General features: G+C 40.6%; 1 protein-coding gene across 1 annotated transcript in view; it reads right to left on the reverse strand.

Moving 5' to 3' along the window:
- The window catches only part of INPP5F (inositol polyphosphate-5-phosphatase F), a 318,517-nt gene that overhangs the window by 2,701 nt on the left and 299,289 nt on the right, over nt 1-16,527 (reverse strand). Inside the window, exons 17-19 of the mRNA XM_053692658.1 lie at nt 11,472-11,545; nt 10,990-11,118; nt 7,597-7,684 (exon numbers count right to left, since the gene is read on the reverse strand). Coding sequence (XP_053548633.1) covers nt 7,597-7,684; nt 10,990-11,118; nt 11,472-11,545 — 291 coding nt within the window. The remainder of the gene's footprint in view (nt 1-7,596; nt 7,685-10,989; nt 11,119-11,471; nt 11,546-16,527) is intronic.

The raw sequence follows: 16,527 nt of genomic DNA on the forward strand, positions 1-16,527 counted from the left end.
CATTTCAGTCTTGATACAATTTGTAATACACATGAATCAGTAAACAAAAATACTGCTAGTAAAAGTTATGACTATTCAAGTGCTTAAATGGAAAGTCAAGTCCAAAAAAAAACAACTTTCATGATTCAAATAGGGCATGTAATTTTAAACAACTTTCCAATTTACTTTTATCACCAGTTCTGCTTTGTTCTCTTGGTATTTTTAGTTGAAAGCTAAACCTAGGAGGTTTATATGTTAATTTCTTAGACCTTGAAGGCCACAGTTTTTCACCACTAGAGGGTGTTCGTTCATGTGTTTCCCTTTAGATAACATTGAGCTCATGCACGTGAATTTACTGAGGAGTGAGAACTGATTGGCTAAATTGCAAGTCTGTCAAAAAAACTGAAATAAGGGGGCAGTCTGCAGAGGCTTAGACACAAGGTAATCACAGAGGTAAAAAGTGTATTAATATAACTGTGTTGGTTATGCAAAACTGGGGAATGGGTAATAACATAATTTATGCTTACCTGATAAATTCCTTTCTCCTGTAGTGTAGTCAGTCCACGGGTCATCCATTACTTATGGGATTATATCTCCTCCCTAACAGGAAGTGCAAGAGGATCACCCAAGCAGAGCTGCTATATAGCTCCTCCCCTCTACGTCATACCCAGTCATTCGACCGAAACCAAACGAGAAAGGAGAAACTATAGGGTGCAGTGGTGACTGGAGTTTAAGTTAAAAATTTTTAGACCTGCCGTAAACAACAGGGCGGGCCGTGGACTGACTACACTACAGGAGAAAGGAATTTATCAGGTAAGCATAAATTATGTTTTCTCCTGTTAAGTGTAGTCAGTCCACGGGTCATCCATTACTTATGGGATACCAATACCAAAGCTAAAAGTACACGGATGACGGGAGGGAAAGGCAGGATCTTTACACGGAAGGAACCACTGCCTGTAGAACCTTTCTCCCAAAAACAGCCTCCGAAGAAGCAAAAGTGTCAAATTTGTAAAATTTTGAAAAAGTATGAAGTGAAGACCAAGTTGCAGCCTTGAAAATCTGTTCAACAGAGGCCTCATTCTTAAAGGCCCAAGTGGAAGCCACAGCTCTAGTAGAATGAGCTGTAATCCTTTCAGGAGGCTGCTGTCCAGCAGTCTCATAGGCTAAGCGTATTATGCTACGAAGCCAAAAAGAGAGAGGTAGCCGAAGCTTTTTGACCTCTCCTCTGTCCAGAATAAACGACAAACAGGGAAGAAGTTTGACGAAAATCCTTAGTTGCCTGCAAATAAAATTTCAGGGCACGGACGACGTCCAGATTGTGCAGAAGTCGTTCCTTCTTTGAAGAAGGGTTAGGGCACAATGATGGAACAACAATCTCTTGATTGATATTCCTGTTAGTGACTACCTTAGGTAAGAACCCAGGTTTAGTACGCAGAACTACCTTGTCTGAATGAAAAATCAGATAAGGAGAATCACAATGTAAGGCCGATAACTCAGAGACTCTTCGAGCCGAGGAAATAGCCATTAAAAACAGAACTTTCCAAGATAACAGCTTGATATCAATGGAATGAAGGGGTTCAAACGGAACACCTTGCAGAACGTTAAGAACTAAGTTTAAGCTCCACGGCGGAGCAACAGTCTTAAACACAGGCTTAATCCTAGCCAAAGCCTGAAAGCCTGAACGTCTGGAACTTCTGACAGACGTTTGTGTAAAAGGATGGACAGAGCTGAGATCTGTCCCTTTAACGAACTAGCAGATAAACCCTTTTCTAAACCTTCTTGTAGAAAAGACAATATCCTAGGAATCCTAACCTTACTCCATGAGTAACTCTTGGATTCGCACCAATATAAGTATTTACGCCATATTTTATGGTAAATTTTCCTGGTAACAGGTTTCCTAGCCTGTATTAAGGTGTCAATCACCGACTCCGAGAATCCCCGCTTTGATAGAATCAAGCGTTCAATCTCCATGCAGTCAGCCTCAGAGAAATTAGATTTGGATGTTTGAAAGGACCCTGAATCAGAAGGTCCTGTCTCAGAGGCAGAGACCATGGTGGACAGGACGACATGTCCACTAGATCTGCATACCAGGTCCTGCGTGGCCACGCAGGCGCTATTAGAATCATCGATGCTCTCTCCTGTTTAATCCTGGCAATCAATCGAGGAAGCATCGGGAAGGGTGGAAACACATAAGCCATGTTGAAAACCCAAGGTGCTGTCAGAGCATCTATCAGTACCGCTCCCGGGTCCCTGGACCTGGATCCGTAAAAAGGAAGCTTGGCGTTCTGGCGAGACGCCATGAGATCCAGATCTGGTTTGCCCCAATGCTAAAGCAGTTGGGCAAACACCTCTGGATGAAGTTCCCACTCCCCCGGATGAAAAGTCTGGCGACTTAGGAAATCCGCCTCCCAGTTCTCCACGCCTGGGATGTGGATCGCTGACAGGTGGCAAGAGTGAGACTCTGCCCAGCGAATTATCTTTGAGACTTCCATCATCGCTAGGGAAATCCTTGTCCCTCCCTGATGGTTGATGTAAGCCACAGTCGTGATGTTGTCCGACTGAAACCTGATGAACCTCAGAGTTGCTAACTGAGGCCAAGCCAGAAGGGCATTGAAAACTGCTCTTAATTCCAGAATGTTTATTGGAAGGAGTCTCTCCTCCTGAGTCCATGATCCCTGAGCCTTCAGGGAATTCCAGACAGCGCCCCAACCTAGCAGGCTGGCGTCTGTTGTTACAATCGTCCAATCTGGCCTGCTGAAGGGCATCCCCCTGGACAGATGTGGCCGAGAAAGCCACCATAGAAGAGAATCTCTGGTCTCTTGATCCAGATTTAGCATAGGGGACAAATCTGAGTAATCCCCATTCCACTGACTTAGCATGCACAATTGCAGCGGTCTGAGATGCAGGCGTGCAAAAGGTACTATGTCCATTGCCGCTACCATTAAGCCGATTACCTCCATGCATTGAGCCACTGACGGGTGTTGAATGGAATGAAGGACACGGCAAGCATTTAGAAGTTTTGATAACCTGTCCCCTCTGTCAGGTAAATTTTAATTTCTACAGAATCTATAAGAGTCCCCAAGAAGGGAACTCTTGTGAGTGGCAATAGAGAACTCTTTTCTACGTTCACCTTCCACCCATGCGACCTTAGAAATGCCAGAACTAACTCTGTATGAGACTTGGCAGTTTGGAAACTTGACGCTTGTATCAGAATGTCATCTAGGTACAGAGCTACCGCTATTCCTCGCGGTCTTAGTACCGCCAGAAGAGAGCCCAGAACCTTTGTAAAGATTCTTGGAGCTGTAGCTAACCCGAAGGGAAGAGCTACAAACTGGTAATGCCTGTTTAGGAAGGCAAACCTTAGATACCGGTAATGATCCTTGTGAATCGGTATGTGAAGGTAGGCATCCTTTAAATCCACTGTGGTCATGTACTGACCCTTTTGGATCATAGGTAAGACGGTCCGAATAGTTTCCATTTTGAACGATGGAACTCTTAGGAATTTGTTTAGGATCTTTAAGTCTACGATAGGTCTGAAGGTTCCCTCTTTTTTGGGAACCACAAACAGATTTGAGTAAAACCCTTGTCCGTGTTACGACCGCGGAACTGGGTGGATCACTCCCATTAGTAAAAGGTCTTGTACACAGCGTAGAAACGCCTCTTTCTTTATCTGGTTTGCTGACAACCTTGAAAGATGAAATCTCCCTTTTGGAGGAGAAGCTTTGAAGTCCAGAAGATATCCCTGAGATATGATCTCTAACGCCCAGGGATCCTGGACATCTCTTGCCCAAGCCTGGGCGAAGAGAGAAAGTCTGCCCCCCACTAGATCCGTTTCCGGATCGGGGGCCCTCACTTCATGCTGTCTTAGGGGCAGCAGCAGGTTTTCTGGCCTGCTTGCCCTTGTTCCAGGACTGGTTAGGTTTCCAGCCCTGTCTGTAGCGAGCAACAGTTCCTTCCTGTCTTGGAGCGGAGGAAGTTGATGCTGCTCCTGCCTTGAAGTTACGAAAGGCACGAAAATTAGACTGTTTAGTCCTTGGTTTGGCCCTGTCTTGAGGCAGGGCATGGCCCTTACCTCCAGTAATGTCAGCGATAATTTCTTTCAAACCGGGCCCGAATAATGTCTGCCCTTTGAAAGGGATGTTAAGCAATTTAGATTTAGAAGTCACATCGGCTGACCAGGATTTAAGCCACAGCGTTCTACGCGCTTGAATGGCGAATCCAGAGTTCTTAGCCGTAATTTTAGTTAAGTGTACTACGGCATCAGAAATAAATGAATTAGCTAGCTTAAGGACTTTAAGCTTGTCTATAATCTCATCCAATGGAGCTGTGCTAAGGGTCTCTTCCAGAGACTCAAACCAGAATGCCGCCGCAGCCGTGACAGGCGCAATGCATGCAAGGGGTTGTAATATAAAACCTTGCTGAACAAACATTTTCTTAAGGTAACCCTCTAACTTTTTATCCATTGGATCTGAAAAAGCACAGCTATCCTCCACCGGGATAGTGGTGCGCTTAGCCAGAGTAGAAACTGCTCCCTCCACCTTAGGGACCGTCTGCCACAAGTCCCGTGTGGTGGCGTCTATTGGAAACATTTTTCTAAATATAAGAGGGGGTGAAAAAGGCACACCGGGTCTATCCCACTCCTTGTTAACAATTTCTGTAAGCCTTTTGGGTATAGGAAAAACGTCAGTACACGCCGGTACCGCAAAATATTTATCCAGCCTACATATTTTCTCTGGAATTGCAACCGTGTTACAATCATTCAGAGCCGCTAATACCTCCCCTAGTAATACACGGAGGTTCTCAAGCTTAAATTTAAAATTTGAAATGTCTGAGTCCAGTTTACTTGGATCAGATCCGTCACCCACAGAATGAAGCTCTCCGTCCTCATGTTCTGCAAATTGTGACGCAGTATCAGACATGGCTCTATTATTATCAGCACACTCTGTTCTTACCCCAGAGTGATCGCGTTTACCCCTAAATTCTGGCAATTTAGATAGTACTTCAGTCATAACATTAGCCATGTCTTGCAAAGTGATTTGTATGGGCCGCCCTGATGTACTTGGCGCCACAATATCACGCACCTCCTGAGCGGGAGGCGAAGGTACTGACACGTGAGGAGAGTTAGTCGGCATAACTTCCCCCTCGTTGTCTGGTGAAATTTTCTTTACATGTACAGATTGGCTTTTATTTAAAGTAGCATCAATGCAATTAGTACACAAATTTCTATTGGGCTCCACATTGGCCTTTAAACATATTGAACAAAGAGATTCATCTGTGTCAGACATGTTTAAACAGACTAGCAATGAGACTAGCAAGCTTGGAAAATACTTTTCAAATAAATTTACAAGCAATATAAAAAACGCTACTGTGCCTTTAAGAAGCACAAAAAACTGTCACAGTTGAAATAACAATGAACCAAATTAGTTATAGCAACCAAATTTTCACAGTAAATGCATTAAGTTAGCAAAGGATTGCACCCACCAGCAAATGGATGATTAACCCCTTAGTACCCAAAAACGGATAACAATTTAATATTAACGTTTTTATCACAGTCAAAACACACTCTCACAGGTCTGCTGTGAGTGATTACCTCCCTCAAAACTAGTTTTGGAGACCCCTGGGCTCTGTAGAGACGTCCTGGATCATGGAGGAAGAAATAGGAAGACACTGACTGAATTTTTACTGCGCAATAAAGCGCTAAAATAGGCCCCTCCCACTCATATTACAACAGTGGGGAAGCTCAGTAAACTGATTTTATTCAGAAACAAACGACAGGCATGTGGTAAAAATCATGCCCATAAAGTTTTATCACCAAGTACCTCAGAAAAAAACGATTAACATGCCAGTAAACGTTTTAAAAATAAAATTATGAAATGTTATTAATAAGCCTGCTGCTAGTCGCTTTCACTGCAGTGGAGGCTCAAATATTACTTAAATATATACAGTATTTTCTTAGTGAAGTTCCATTCCCCAGAAATACCTCAGTGTAAACATACATACATATCAGCCTGATACCAGTCGCTACTACTGCATTTAAGGCTGCACTTACATTACATGGGTATTAGCAGTATTTTCTCAGTCAATTCCATTCCTTAGAAAATAATATACTGCAACATACCTCCTTGCAGGTGAACCCTGCCTGCTATCCCCTGTTCTGAAGTTACCTCGCTCCTCAGAATGGCCGAGAACAGCAAGTGGATCTTAGTTACGACCGCTAAGATCATACACAAACTCAGGTAGATTCTTCTTCTAATGCTGCCTGAGAAGAAACAACACACTCCGGTGCTGTTTAAAATAACAAACTTTTGATTGAAGAAATAAAAACTAAGTTTAACAACCACAGTCCTCTCACACGTCCTATCTATTAGTTAGGTGCAAGAGAATGACTGGGTATGACGTAGAGGGGAGGAGCTATATAGCAGCTCTGCTTGGGTGATCCTCTTGCACTTCCTGTTAGGGAGGAGATATAATCCCATAAGTAATGGATGACCCGTGGACTGACTACACTTAACAGGAGAAAAAGGAATTATCTATCTTTTTAAACAACAAACATTCTGGTGTTGACTGTCCCTTTAAAGCAAGGGAAAATGTGGACTACAATGTCCTCTTAAAGGGACAATCCACAGTCTAAATACCAGATATTTCTATTCTCTTGCTATAGAATAACATAAAAGTAAAAAACACGTTTAAAATAAAATATTTTGATTGCTGGAATTGTTTTTTTTTCAAAAGCCAACTCCCACCCACCCCATGCCTTATCTGAAGGATGATATATCTAATGTTATAATTAAACACATTGTTTTTCAGTTTTTGTCTGCAGCGTGCATTCCCAGAGAATGAGAAACTAAAAAGCGCTAGATTGCATGAAAAGATGCAAAATAAACAATGGAAGTAAATTGCAAAGTTGTTTCATTGCACATAAACATTTTATAGAAACACATTTAGTCGATCCATATTACTTGTGTGGTGTAAAAGTACTTATTTCTTGGTCTCATGTGTGCCCAGGCATTTTTTTATTCCGTTACAGTCCTTTTGTTTACCACCTCTGTTGGAAGTTTATTCCATTAATCCACCACACTTTTTGTAAAAACAAAAAACAAAAACAAAACAAAAAACTGCTTCCTCACATTTCTCCTGAACCTGCTCTCTAAATTTATGTTTGGACTGATTATACAGAAATCTCAAGGTGTTTACTGTCCCTTTAAGTCTTCTTGTTACTATAATTATATGGACAGTAAAGTCAAAATGAAACTATCATGATTCAGATAGAACACATTTTGAAGAACTTTCCAATTGACTTATTTTATCAAATTTGCTTTGTTCCTTCCATATCCTTTGTTGAAGAGTGAACCTAGGTAAGCTCACAGGTTGTGCACATGTTTTTATCACTCTACAGAATTAGTGTTTGCAACAGAGTATAACACTGCTACCATAGAGTGCTTCAGACACATGCACGCTCCTGAGCAGCTATCAGCCTACTCTTTAACAAAGGATACAAAGATACAAAGCAAATTTGATAAAATAAGTACATTGAAAAGTTGTTTCAAACTGCATGTTCTATATGATTTAAGAAAGTTCAATTTCGACTTTACTGTCCCTTAAAAGTTCTGTGCTCACCTTTCTAACTTCTTCTCGATGATAGGCACATCTGACCCCATGGCCTGTTTAGTAATCCGCAGCATTTCTGCTATGCACAGTAGCGTATCTGCAAATCAAACAAAGAATGAATCATATGATCTTGTCGCCTTGCTAACATAATGCATTTCCTTTTAACTACAGGAGCTCACGGTAGGGTGCAAGGTTTAAAAAGAATACCACGGTTACCAAACTAAGAACCGAGTTAAATTATTAATGATGAGTAATTATTAATGACCTCCAGCTGAACCTTACAAACCTTGAAATGTCTAGATGATTCATAATATTAAAAAGCCTAATTAAACTACAAGTTTCTAAACCATCTCAAGAAGCATTGACATATTTTAATAGTATCAACATGGTTATTTGATTAAATCCTGGAATATCTTCTCTTTTGTTCTAACTTTGTCTATTATATGGCCTTCTGGTACAGTTTATTAATTATCTGAATGTACCAGGCTTTAATAAATGGTTTAAAGGGACATGGAAATCGAATTTAAACTTTCATTATCCAGAGCATTCCTTTCCACCTAGGTAGGTTTACGAACGTCCATGTGACTATAGCACTATACGGCAGCAGTGTTCACAAAAATGTTTGTAGCAATGTTATATACATATAACACACAAAGTCTAGCACCCACTTTCAAGAACTCAGCTAAGATTAAAAGCAAAAATGGAAGAGTTAGTTACCGCATCTGGCCAAATGGGACAAGTCCAGGAACCACGTCAAGGTCTCTCCCAAAACCTGGGTCCCTAATACAGCCATACAATGCATGCGAACAAGTCAAGGGTGCACAGCCTTATGTAATCATCCTAGACATATACAAAACATAGAAGGGGACTGCATTCTCAGACTGGACTGGGTACACATCCTATGACCCTGCAACATGCACATCCCTGGGTGCTCAATAACACTTACAGATAGCTGTACCGTCCCCAGAGTCCCAGGCAGTTAACACACACATATATATATGTGGATCCAAGAAAAGACAGCACTCACTGGGCATTTAAAGTAAAAAATAGCTTTTAATAGTACATTTTACTTTAAATACCCAGTGAGTGCTGTCTTTTTTGATCCTTGCATACTCTTTTTGACATATGCACCCTGTCTGCTTCTGAGTTGTGGATTGGGAGTGCAAAACCTTTTTGGGACTTTTTATAAATATATATAGATTTTTAGTGTTCGGGGTATTACCCCCTTAGTCAGACTGTTATTTGCCGATTAAAGCTCCTGAGCATATCTCAGTATGCTCTCATGGAAAGAAGCTAAGTTTCAACAAAATAAAAATACATAGGTAAATCTATAAGTAAAATAAAACTTTTTTTTTTTATTTAAATGACAGGATCTTTCTGAAACATGAATGGATTCCCATGTCCCTTTTACAAGATTTATTTCATCCCACCTGGGATACAGAGGAGTATGTATTTTCATACATGTAGAACACATTTGTCCGACCTAAGTATGGCCCAATACTTCCCTGTTCTAAGCTTCTTCTCTGTCTCCAAATTGGCAACTAACCTTATTTTATAGGACTGTGTATATGAAGGTCTGTTGCACCTGCCATTGCTAATGAACTGCTCATTTGCCATTTCTTGTTACGGAAAAATATATGTTGATTTCAATCAAAAGAATCAGTAAAATGTAATAATTGGACCCTTAATACACCACGGACCTTAATTTAAAGAAGTTGCACATCGCTGATGTAGAGAAAAAAGTTCTAAAGCCGAAATAAATATATATATCCTATAATATAAAAGGCCAAGTGTGTTTGTCCAAAGCTGTCATGTGCAGTAGAGAGAGAGCGAGGACAAACACACCTGGCCTTAGAGTCTATCTGATCTGCTGTCCGCGGCATGACAAAGGTGGGTGAGAGCGGGCGCGCGCGAGAGAGGGCAAAAAAGAGAGAGGGCAAAAGAAAGAGGGAAAAAGAGAGCAAAAGAGAGAGGGAAAAAGAGAGCAAAAGAGAGAGGGAAAGAGAGCAAAAGAGAGGGAAAGATAGGGAAAGAGAGAGCAAAAGAGAGAAGGCAAAAGAGAGCAAAAGAGAGAGAGAGCAAAAGGGAGAGGGAAGAGAGAGAGGGAAGAGAGCAAAAGAGAGGGGAGGGAGAGCAAACGAGGGGGGAGAGAGAGAGCAAAAGAGGGAAGAGAGAGAGCAAAAGAGGGAAGAGAGCGAGCAAAAGAGAGGGGGAGGGGAGAGAGCAAGAGAGGGGGGAGGGGAGAGAGCAAAAGAGGGGGAGGGAGAGAGCAAAAGAGGAGGGAGGGAGAGAGCAAAAGAGGGGGGGAGAGAGAGAGCAAAAGAGGGGGGGAGAGAGAGAGCAAAAGAGGGGGGAGAGAGAGAGCAAAAGAGGGGGGAGAGAGAGCGCAAAAGAGGGGGGAGAGAGAGAGCAAAAGAGGGGGGAGAGAGAGAGCAAAAGAGGGGGGAGAGAGAGAGCAAAAGAGGGGGGAGAGAGAGAGCAAAAGAGGGGGGAGAGAGAGAGCAAAAGAGGGGGGAGAGAGAGAGCAAAAGAGGGGGGAGAGAGAGAGCAAAAGAGGGGGGAGAGAGAGAGCAAAAGAGGGGGGAGAGAGAGAGCAAAAGAGGGGGGAGAGAGAGAGCAAAAGAGGGGGGAGAGAGAGCAAAAGAGGAGGGAAGAGAAAGCAAAAGAGGGGGGAGAGAGAGAGCAAAAGAGAGGGAAGAGAGAGCGCAAGAGAGAGGGAAGAGGGAGCGCAAAAGAGAGGGAAGAGAGAGCAAGAGAGGGGGAGCGAAGAGAGAGCGAAAGAGAGGGGGGGAGGGAGAGAACAAAAGAGAGGGGGGGAGGGAGAGAGCAAAAGAGAGGGGGAGAGAGAGAGAGAGCAAGGGGTGTGACCGCTGTACTGCAAAAATGAGCCAGTGTGAATGGGCTTTAGGACTAGTATATATATATATATATATATATATATATATATAAAATAAAACACAACAACACATTACTGGTTTTATATTAAAGTAAAACGTGTGCAGATGATGCTAAAGAATAAAAAAAAAATACAATTTTCAACCAAATATGAAGACTATGGGCCTGATGATCAAAATCTAACTCCAAAAAAGAGAAATCACACACAATTTGGGGGGCTTTTTTTGAGCATTATATTGTAATGTATGTGTCTCTACTTTACACCCAGAATCCCCGAACAGCAAACAGCTCTCAAGCTACATCTTTACTCTAATTCTTTGGGGGACCTTACAGTACAAACGAGACATCTTAGATAATCTTGCCACAGCGAAGAGTTTTAGATCATAAGAAAAGTGCATATAGAGAGTCATGTTAGTATTTACATCAGTGATGCCACCTGCTCCTGAAAATAAAAATGTTATATACAGCTTTATCTTTTCAGTAAATATGCCACATGAAAACCCTTACCTTTGCCGTCCTCATCAGGATTACGCATAACAGCTCTTAGCGTGTGGAAATAGCCACTGTTCCCTTTGTATATATAGTGCATCCTCATGCAAGAGAATTTGGGCTTCCCAAAAAATGTGGGTTCATGTCCTGGGCAAAGCAAAAAATAAAAATATAAGAAGTTAATAACTTTCCTCAATATGTGCAGTTCAAATTATAACAAATTGGTTATTTATTAGTTTAAAGCTATAATGCTCACAGTTAACCCTAATATTGGGGGGGGGGGGGGTGTTTAGTGTTGCAAAAGAGTAGTGCATATAAATAATGTTTACAACTGTCCCCTCAGCTGTCCGTTTTTTTAATTTATTTTTTAATTGAGTGTGTATCTGCTTCAACAGCATCTGTCTTATAACAATTGTAATTCTCTACAGATTTCTCTTTTATATTCACACATACAGGTATTTCAGTGTTGGTTTCATACAGTTCAGTGCATAAGAGCTCACCAATTTCTATCTTCTCCAGGTCATCCAAGCTTAGTCTCTGATACTGATTCACTTTATCAACTTCATCATCATAGCTGAATAGAGGCAAAAAATAAAAAAACATAATTTATGATTACCGGATACATTCATTTCTTTCTTAATGGTAATTTAGGATTCAATTTTAGAGGAAAAAGGGAGGGTGCGATGGCACTACTATGGGTAATGAGGGTTGGGCTGGTAATCGTATTGATTTTGGCCTTATTAACAATCTTGCTTGCCCATTGGTGCTGTGTACCAAATTATATGCAATATAATATGTTGGTTGTATAGTTTGCAATTTAGGATTCAAAATCTGTCCACCAGGCAAGGGTACCCAACACACCAAGAGCTTTAAAGGGAAAGTAAACACCAGAATTTGTGTTGTTTTAAAAGATAGATATCCCATTAATTACCCATTCCCCAGTTTTGCATAACCAACACAGTTATAATTATACACGTTTTACCTCTGTGATTACCTTGTATCTAAGCCTCTGCAGAATGCCCCCTTATTTCAGTTCTTTTGACAGACTTGCATTTTAGCCAATCAGTGCTCATTCCTCGGTAAATTCACCTGCATGAGCTCAATGCTGTCTATATGAAACACATGAACTAATGCCCTCTAGTGGTGAAAAACTGTCAAAATGCATTTAGATAAGAGGCGGCCTTCAAGGTCTAAGAAATTAGCACATGAACCTCCTAGGTTTAGCTTTCAACTAAGAATACCAAGAGAACAAAGCAAAATTGGTGATAAAAGTAAATTGGAAAGTTGTTTAAAATTGCATGCCCTATTTGAATTATGAAAGTTCCCTTTAAGTCCCTCCCACTTCTCTGTACCTCCCAGTTTAAACGTATATAACAGAAAAAAAGAAAGGCAAAGCAGGGTAAAAAAAGGAGGTGCAAACTAGAACTGCCACCAACCAGCGAAAAGCAATTCATTTGGGCGGGTTTGTGGATTCTCACCACCAAGCAAGAAACTAATTTATCAGTTAAACATAATGACAGTCCACAAGGTCTTATTTTTGGGATCCAATACCCAAGTTGTGAAGTTCACCAAAAAAAAAAAAAAAAAGGGTGGAAAAAAAAGTCTGGCACCTATTTATCAAACACTACTACCTATAGAACCTTTCTGCCAAAAGAAGCCTCCAATAACATTTTGTAAAGGTGTGCAACAAAGACCAAATTGCTGCTCTGCAATTCTAATTTACTGAAGCCTCATTTTTGAAAGCCCACGAAGTGGCAACTGAACGAGTAGAATAAGCTGTGATACGTTGAGGAGGAGAACTACCTGCCTCCTGGTAAGCTTTATGAATCACATTTTTTTAACCATAGAGCTAAAGGACCCGACTCTTTCAGGTCTCTAAGGTTTCCAGAAAAATGTACAAAGAATGAAAAGACAATAATCTCTTAGTTAATATTCTCAGTAGAAAACTACCTTAGGTAAGAAAAAAAAAGTACTACCCTGTTTTGATGAAAAATAAGGTATGGCACTTCACAAGGGAATGCAAATATTTCAGAAACTCTCCTGGCTGAAGAAATTAATCTTGGTCCTCTGAGAATATCTCACCTTCTGAAGATTGGTCAGAACCCTCAGAGTCTGAGTCATGAATAGCCTTGTTAGAAGTATCTGTTGAAAGTCAAATTTGGACAGAAAAGGAGAGGACAAACAATTGTGCTTACTTGCAGTAGGGATGTCTACAAAAAAACTCTAAAATTGTATTTCTGACATATGCTTTAAAATCTGAGGGGAAAATCTACAGATTCCCCATGAGATGAAGCTACTGACGGAGGACAGGACACCTTGGTAGGTATTACACGTTTACCTTTGTGAGTAGATAACACAGAATTTAAGCATGAACTGCAGCGCTACACTGGAGGACAAACAGTAGAAAGTTTACAAAGCATGCATTTATATAAAGGTGACAATATATATATATATATATATATATATATATATATATATATATAGACCTCCCTTCTAATTGGTCCGAAGAAACAGTTCCAGTTTGCTCTATTAGAACACAGGCAAAGTCTAATGCAGTAATGAATTCACTTTAAAAGTATATGGATATAAAAAATAGGGTGCTGCTAGACTGTAAAAGCGCAATGCTGTTATGTTGAGAACAAATTGAGAGAGCTAAATCCGCAAAAGCATAGTGCAAATATCCTGAAAAGATAATTAGTGCCCCCCCTCTTGGTACGTTAAGTACCCACCTCCTCCTAACGCTGAAAAATGAAGCTGCTTAAATACTGCTGATCTGGTAATGGCTGCCTCTTCTGAGAGAAAGGGAGGAAGCTAGCGAGCGACTCTCCAGCACTGTGGAAAAAAAGTTTTACACCCGCGCTGCCAGAGTAACCTTGCTGCACAGTGAGATAACCAGAGGGGAGAAAAAAGTTAAATAAGGATAATAAACTTTAAATAAAGTTGCCATACCTAACAGACAAAGAAAGATTGTCCTCCTGTCCACAGAACCAGTCTCACACTCGCATCCAGTTGAAAACTAGGAGGTACAGGGAAGTGGGAGAGACTTAAAGCTCTTGGTGTTGGATATCTTTGCCTATTCCTGGTGGACAGGTGTTGAATCCCAAACATGAGGACTCTCACCACCATAAGAAAGAAATGTGCGCACACACACACAAATATATATGTACCACGAAGGCAGCATTTGATCATGTGCTATACTGAAGTATTTAACCTATAAATTATCAATTGACTTAAAAACAGTAGACCAGTAAAATATGCACATCAGAGACAACTGCATGTCAATCCAAAGGGTGCAATTCTTCACAATATAAGCAGTACAAATATGGTTGAAAGCAGTAAAGGGACAATAAATTCATTGTTTGTTGCATATGTGTATGATATACATCAGCACTTAATCAAAGAATTTCAAAATAAATATTTATTTATATTTATTTATTAATTCCAATACTCATTGTAAAAGATACAGTACAGTCTCTCTCAAAAAAAAACCTGTTAGAAGGGCAGGGTTAGTTTTTCTTCCGGCAATATGAATCCCTTATTTACAGAGTTAATATGATATGATATCCCTCAGCATGCAGTAGAATGTTATGTATTGTAGAGTGGTCTGGATAAAGGAATATAGATTCATACAAGCTGCAGCCTGAGTGTTCTCAGGGACAGTAGTATCAGTTAGTTTAAACAAAACGTGAGTAAGGCATACCATGCCTTAACTAATCATTTCATCTATTACCATCATGCTGTGCCTTAGTAAGTAGATGGTACATGTCTGTGATGCAAGCTAGTAAGCCACATATTTCACATAACAAGTGTTTCTCAGTGGAAAGTTTTGGCATACATACAACACAACAGATCTTCTATTACTTGTGGGTTTTCAACCTTTAAGAAATATGAAAATATTTCTCATCTTTTAAGGGCATCCTCAAGTCCCACTTCTCCACCCCTTAAGTCCTGACTGCTTCTGCCTACAAGTTTGTAGATATATCCGTGCTAGGTAGAGAGTAGGTACTAAACTCTGCCAACTTTCAATTAAGTAACTGGTCATGCTTGTTATGGATGCTGGACCTTTTTCAGCAGCAAAAGGCTAGACTGTTATATGGTCTGTGACCAGCTCATTTCATATTGTGTAGCACATTTTGTTGCCTCTTTCAGACAAGCTAATGTTACCAGGATAAGCCATAATTTTTTTTCATTTTTAAATGATTTTGATCCAATAAAATAGCACTGCAGGGGGACATCTGCCTGATCTTCCTTATGCTTACCAATAAGAGATGAAAAATATGACCCATTAGAGTGCTGACTGAAAAGCCTTTGTCTAATCCATGCTGAAGTAATTGAGAAATTTGTGGTATTATAATATAATGCCAGGCATATCCCTGATCTGACAACAAATTAGATAAACATTGTGTAAAAATTTTTTAGTGACCAGCTTATGAGCATGAAGAGAGGTCTTTATGACATGAGTCACAAAAAACCTCCTTGAAACTGAAGTAACCAAACAGTCAAAATAAAGACTGAAGATATTGATAAAAGAATGGACCTAGAGAGAGCAGGTTTGGCAAATGAGAAAGATGCCACGGAGGAGAGCTGGACATCTGAACTAGATATACATCTTAAGTCCTCCAAAGCAAAACAGGAATTAACAATATCGCAGAAATTTGTTCCTGCTTGAACCAAACAGCTACCCTCTGCAGATGTACAATTGGAGGGAAAGAGGACCACGGAGGTGCCAATTAGCTTAAGGATCTCTCATCCTCTACCCACACCTTGGGAGTTCGCGGTGCAGACAAAGTGCTAGTAGGTCTATCTCTGGAAGCCCAGTAATGCATCAACTGGTCGAAAATGTTGTGTTTGAGGGAGAATTCCCCAAAAGTACAATCTGACAAATAAGATAGTCCACTTCCCATGTGTTGACCTCAGGAATGAGAATTGTTGATATGGAAGACTGATGGGCAACTTCCCAATTCAGGATAGGCAAAGATTCCTTCATCGCTATAAAACCACAATATCACCCTGATGATTAAAATAGGCTACTGCCAAGAAGTTCTGAAGAAACCAAGTTGGAAATAGGTCAAACCTGAAGTGCTCTAAAAATTGATAGGCTGCCTTGCCTCCTGAGACGACCAAACTCCAAGAGAACTTTGAGAGCCCAAATCACACCCAACTTGATAAAACTAGCATGGTAATGATTTCCCAACACGGATGCAGGAAGACCATCCCCCAAAACACCTAAATGGGAGAGTTTACACCAAGAAAGAGCTTGTCAGACTGGACTTCCTATATACTGAACAACCTAAGCCTGGTATAGAGACTGTAACCTATGGCAAGCTATTTGCAAACTTAACTTGCTTTGGACTGTGCTAAACAGCCTCATGGATACTAAATCTACAAGTACAACCTGGAAGAATAGTCTTGTAGAAGCGGAGAAGACTCTTGAACACATTTACCATCCGGCCATGGCTAAAAGGAACCAAAATAGATTCTCTGTGTACAAGTTTCTAAATGAAAAGATGAAGCTTGAATTCAAAATATTGTCCAGACATGGTTCTGCCGCGAATC

The sequence above is a fragment of the Bombina bombina genome, chromosome 9, assembly GCF_027579735.1.
Source record: "Bombina bombina isolate aBomBom1 chromosome 9, aBomBom1.pri, whole genome shotgun sequence".
NCBI lineage: Eukaryota > Metazoa > Chordata > Amphibia > Anura > Bombinatoridae > Bombina > Bombina bombina.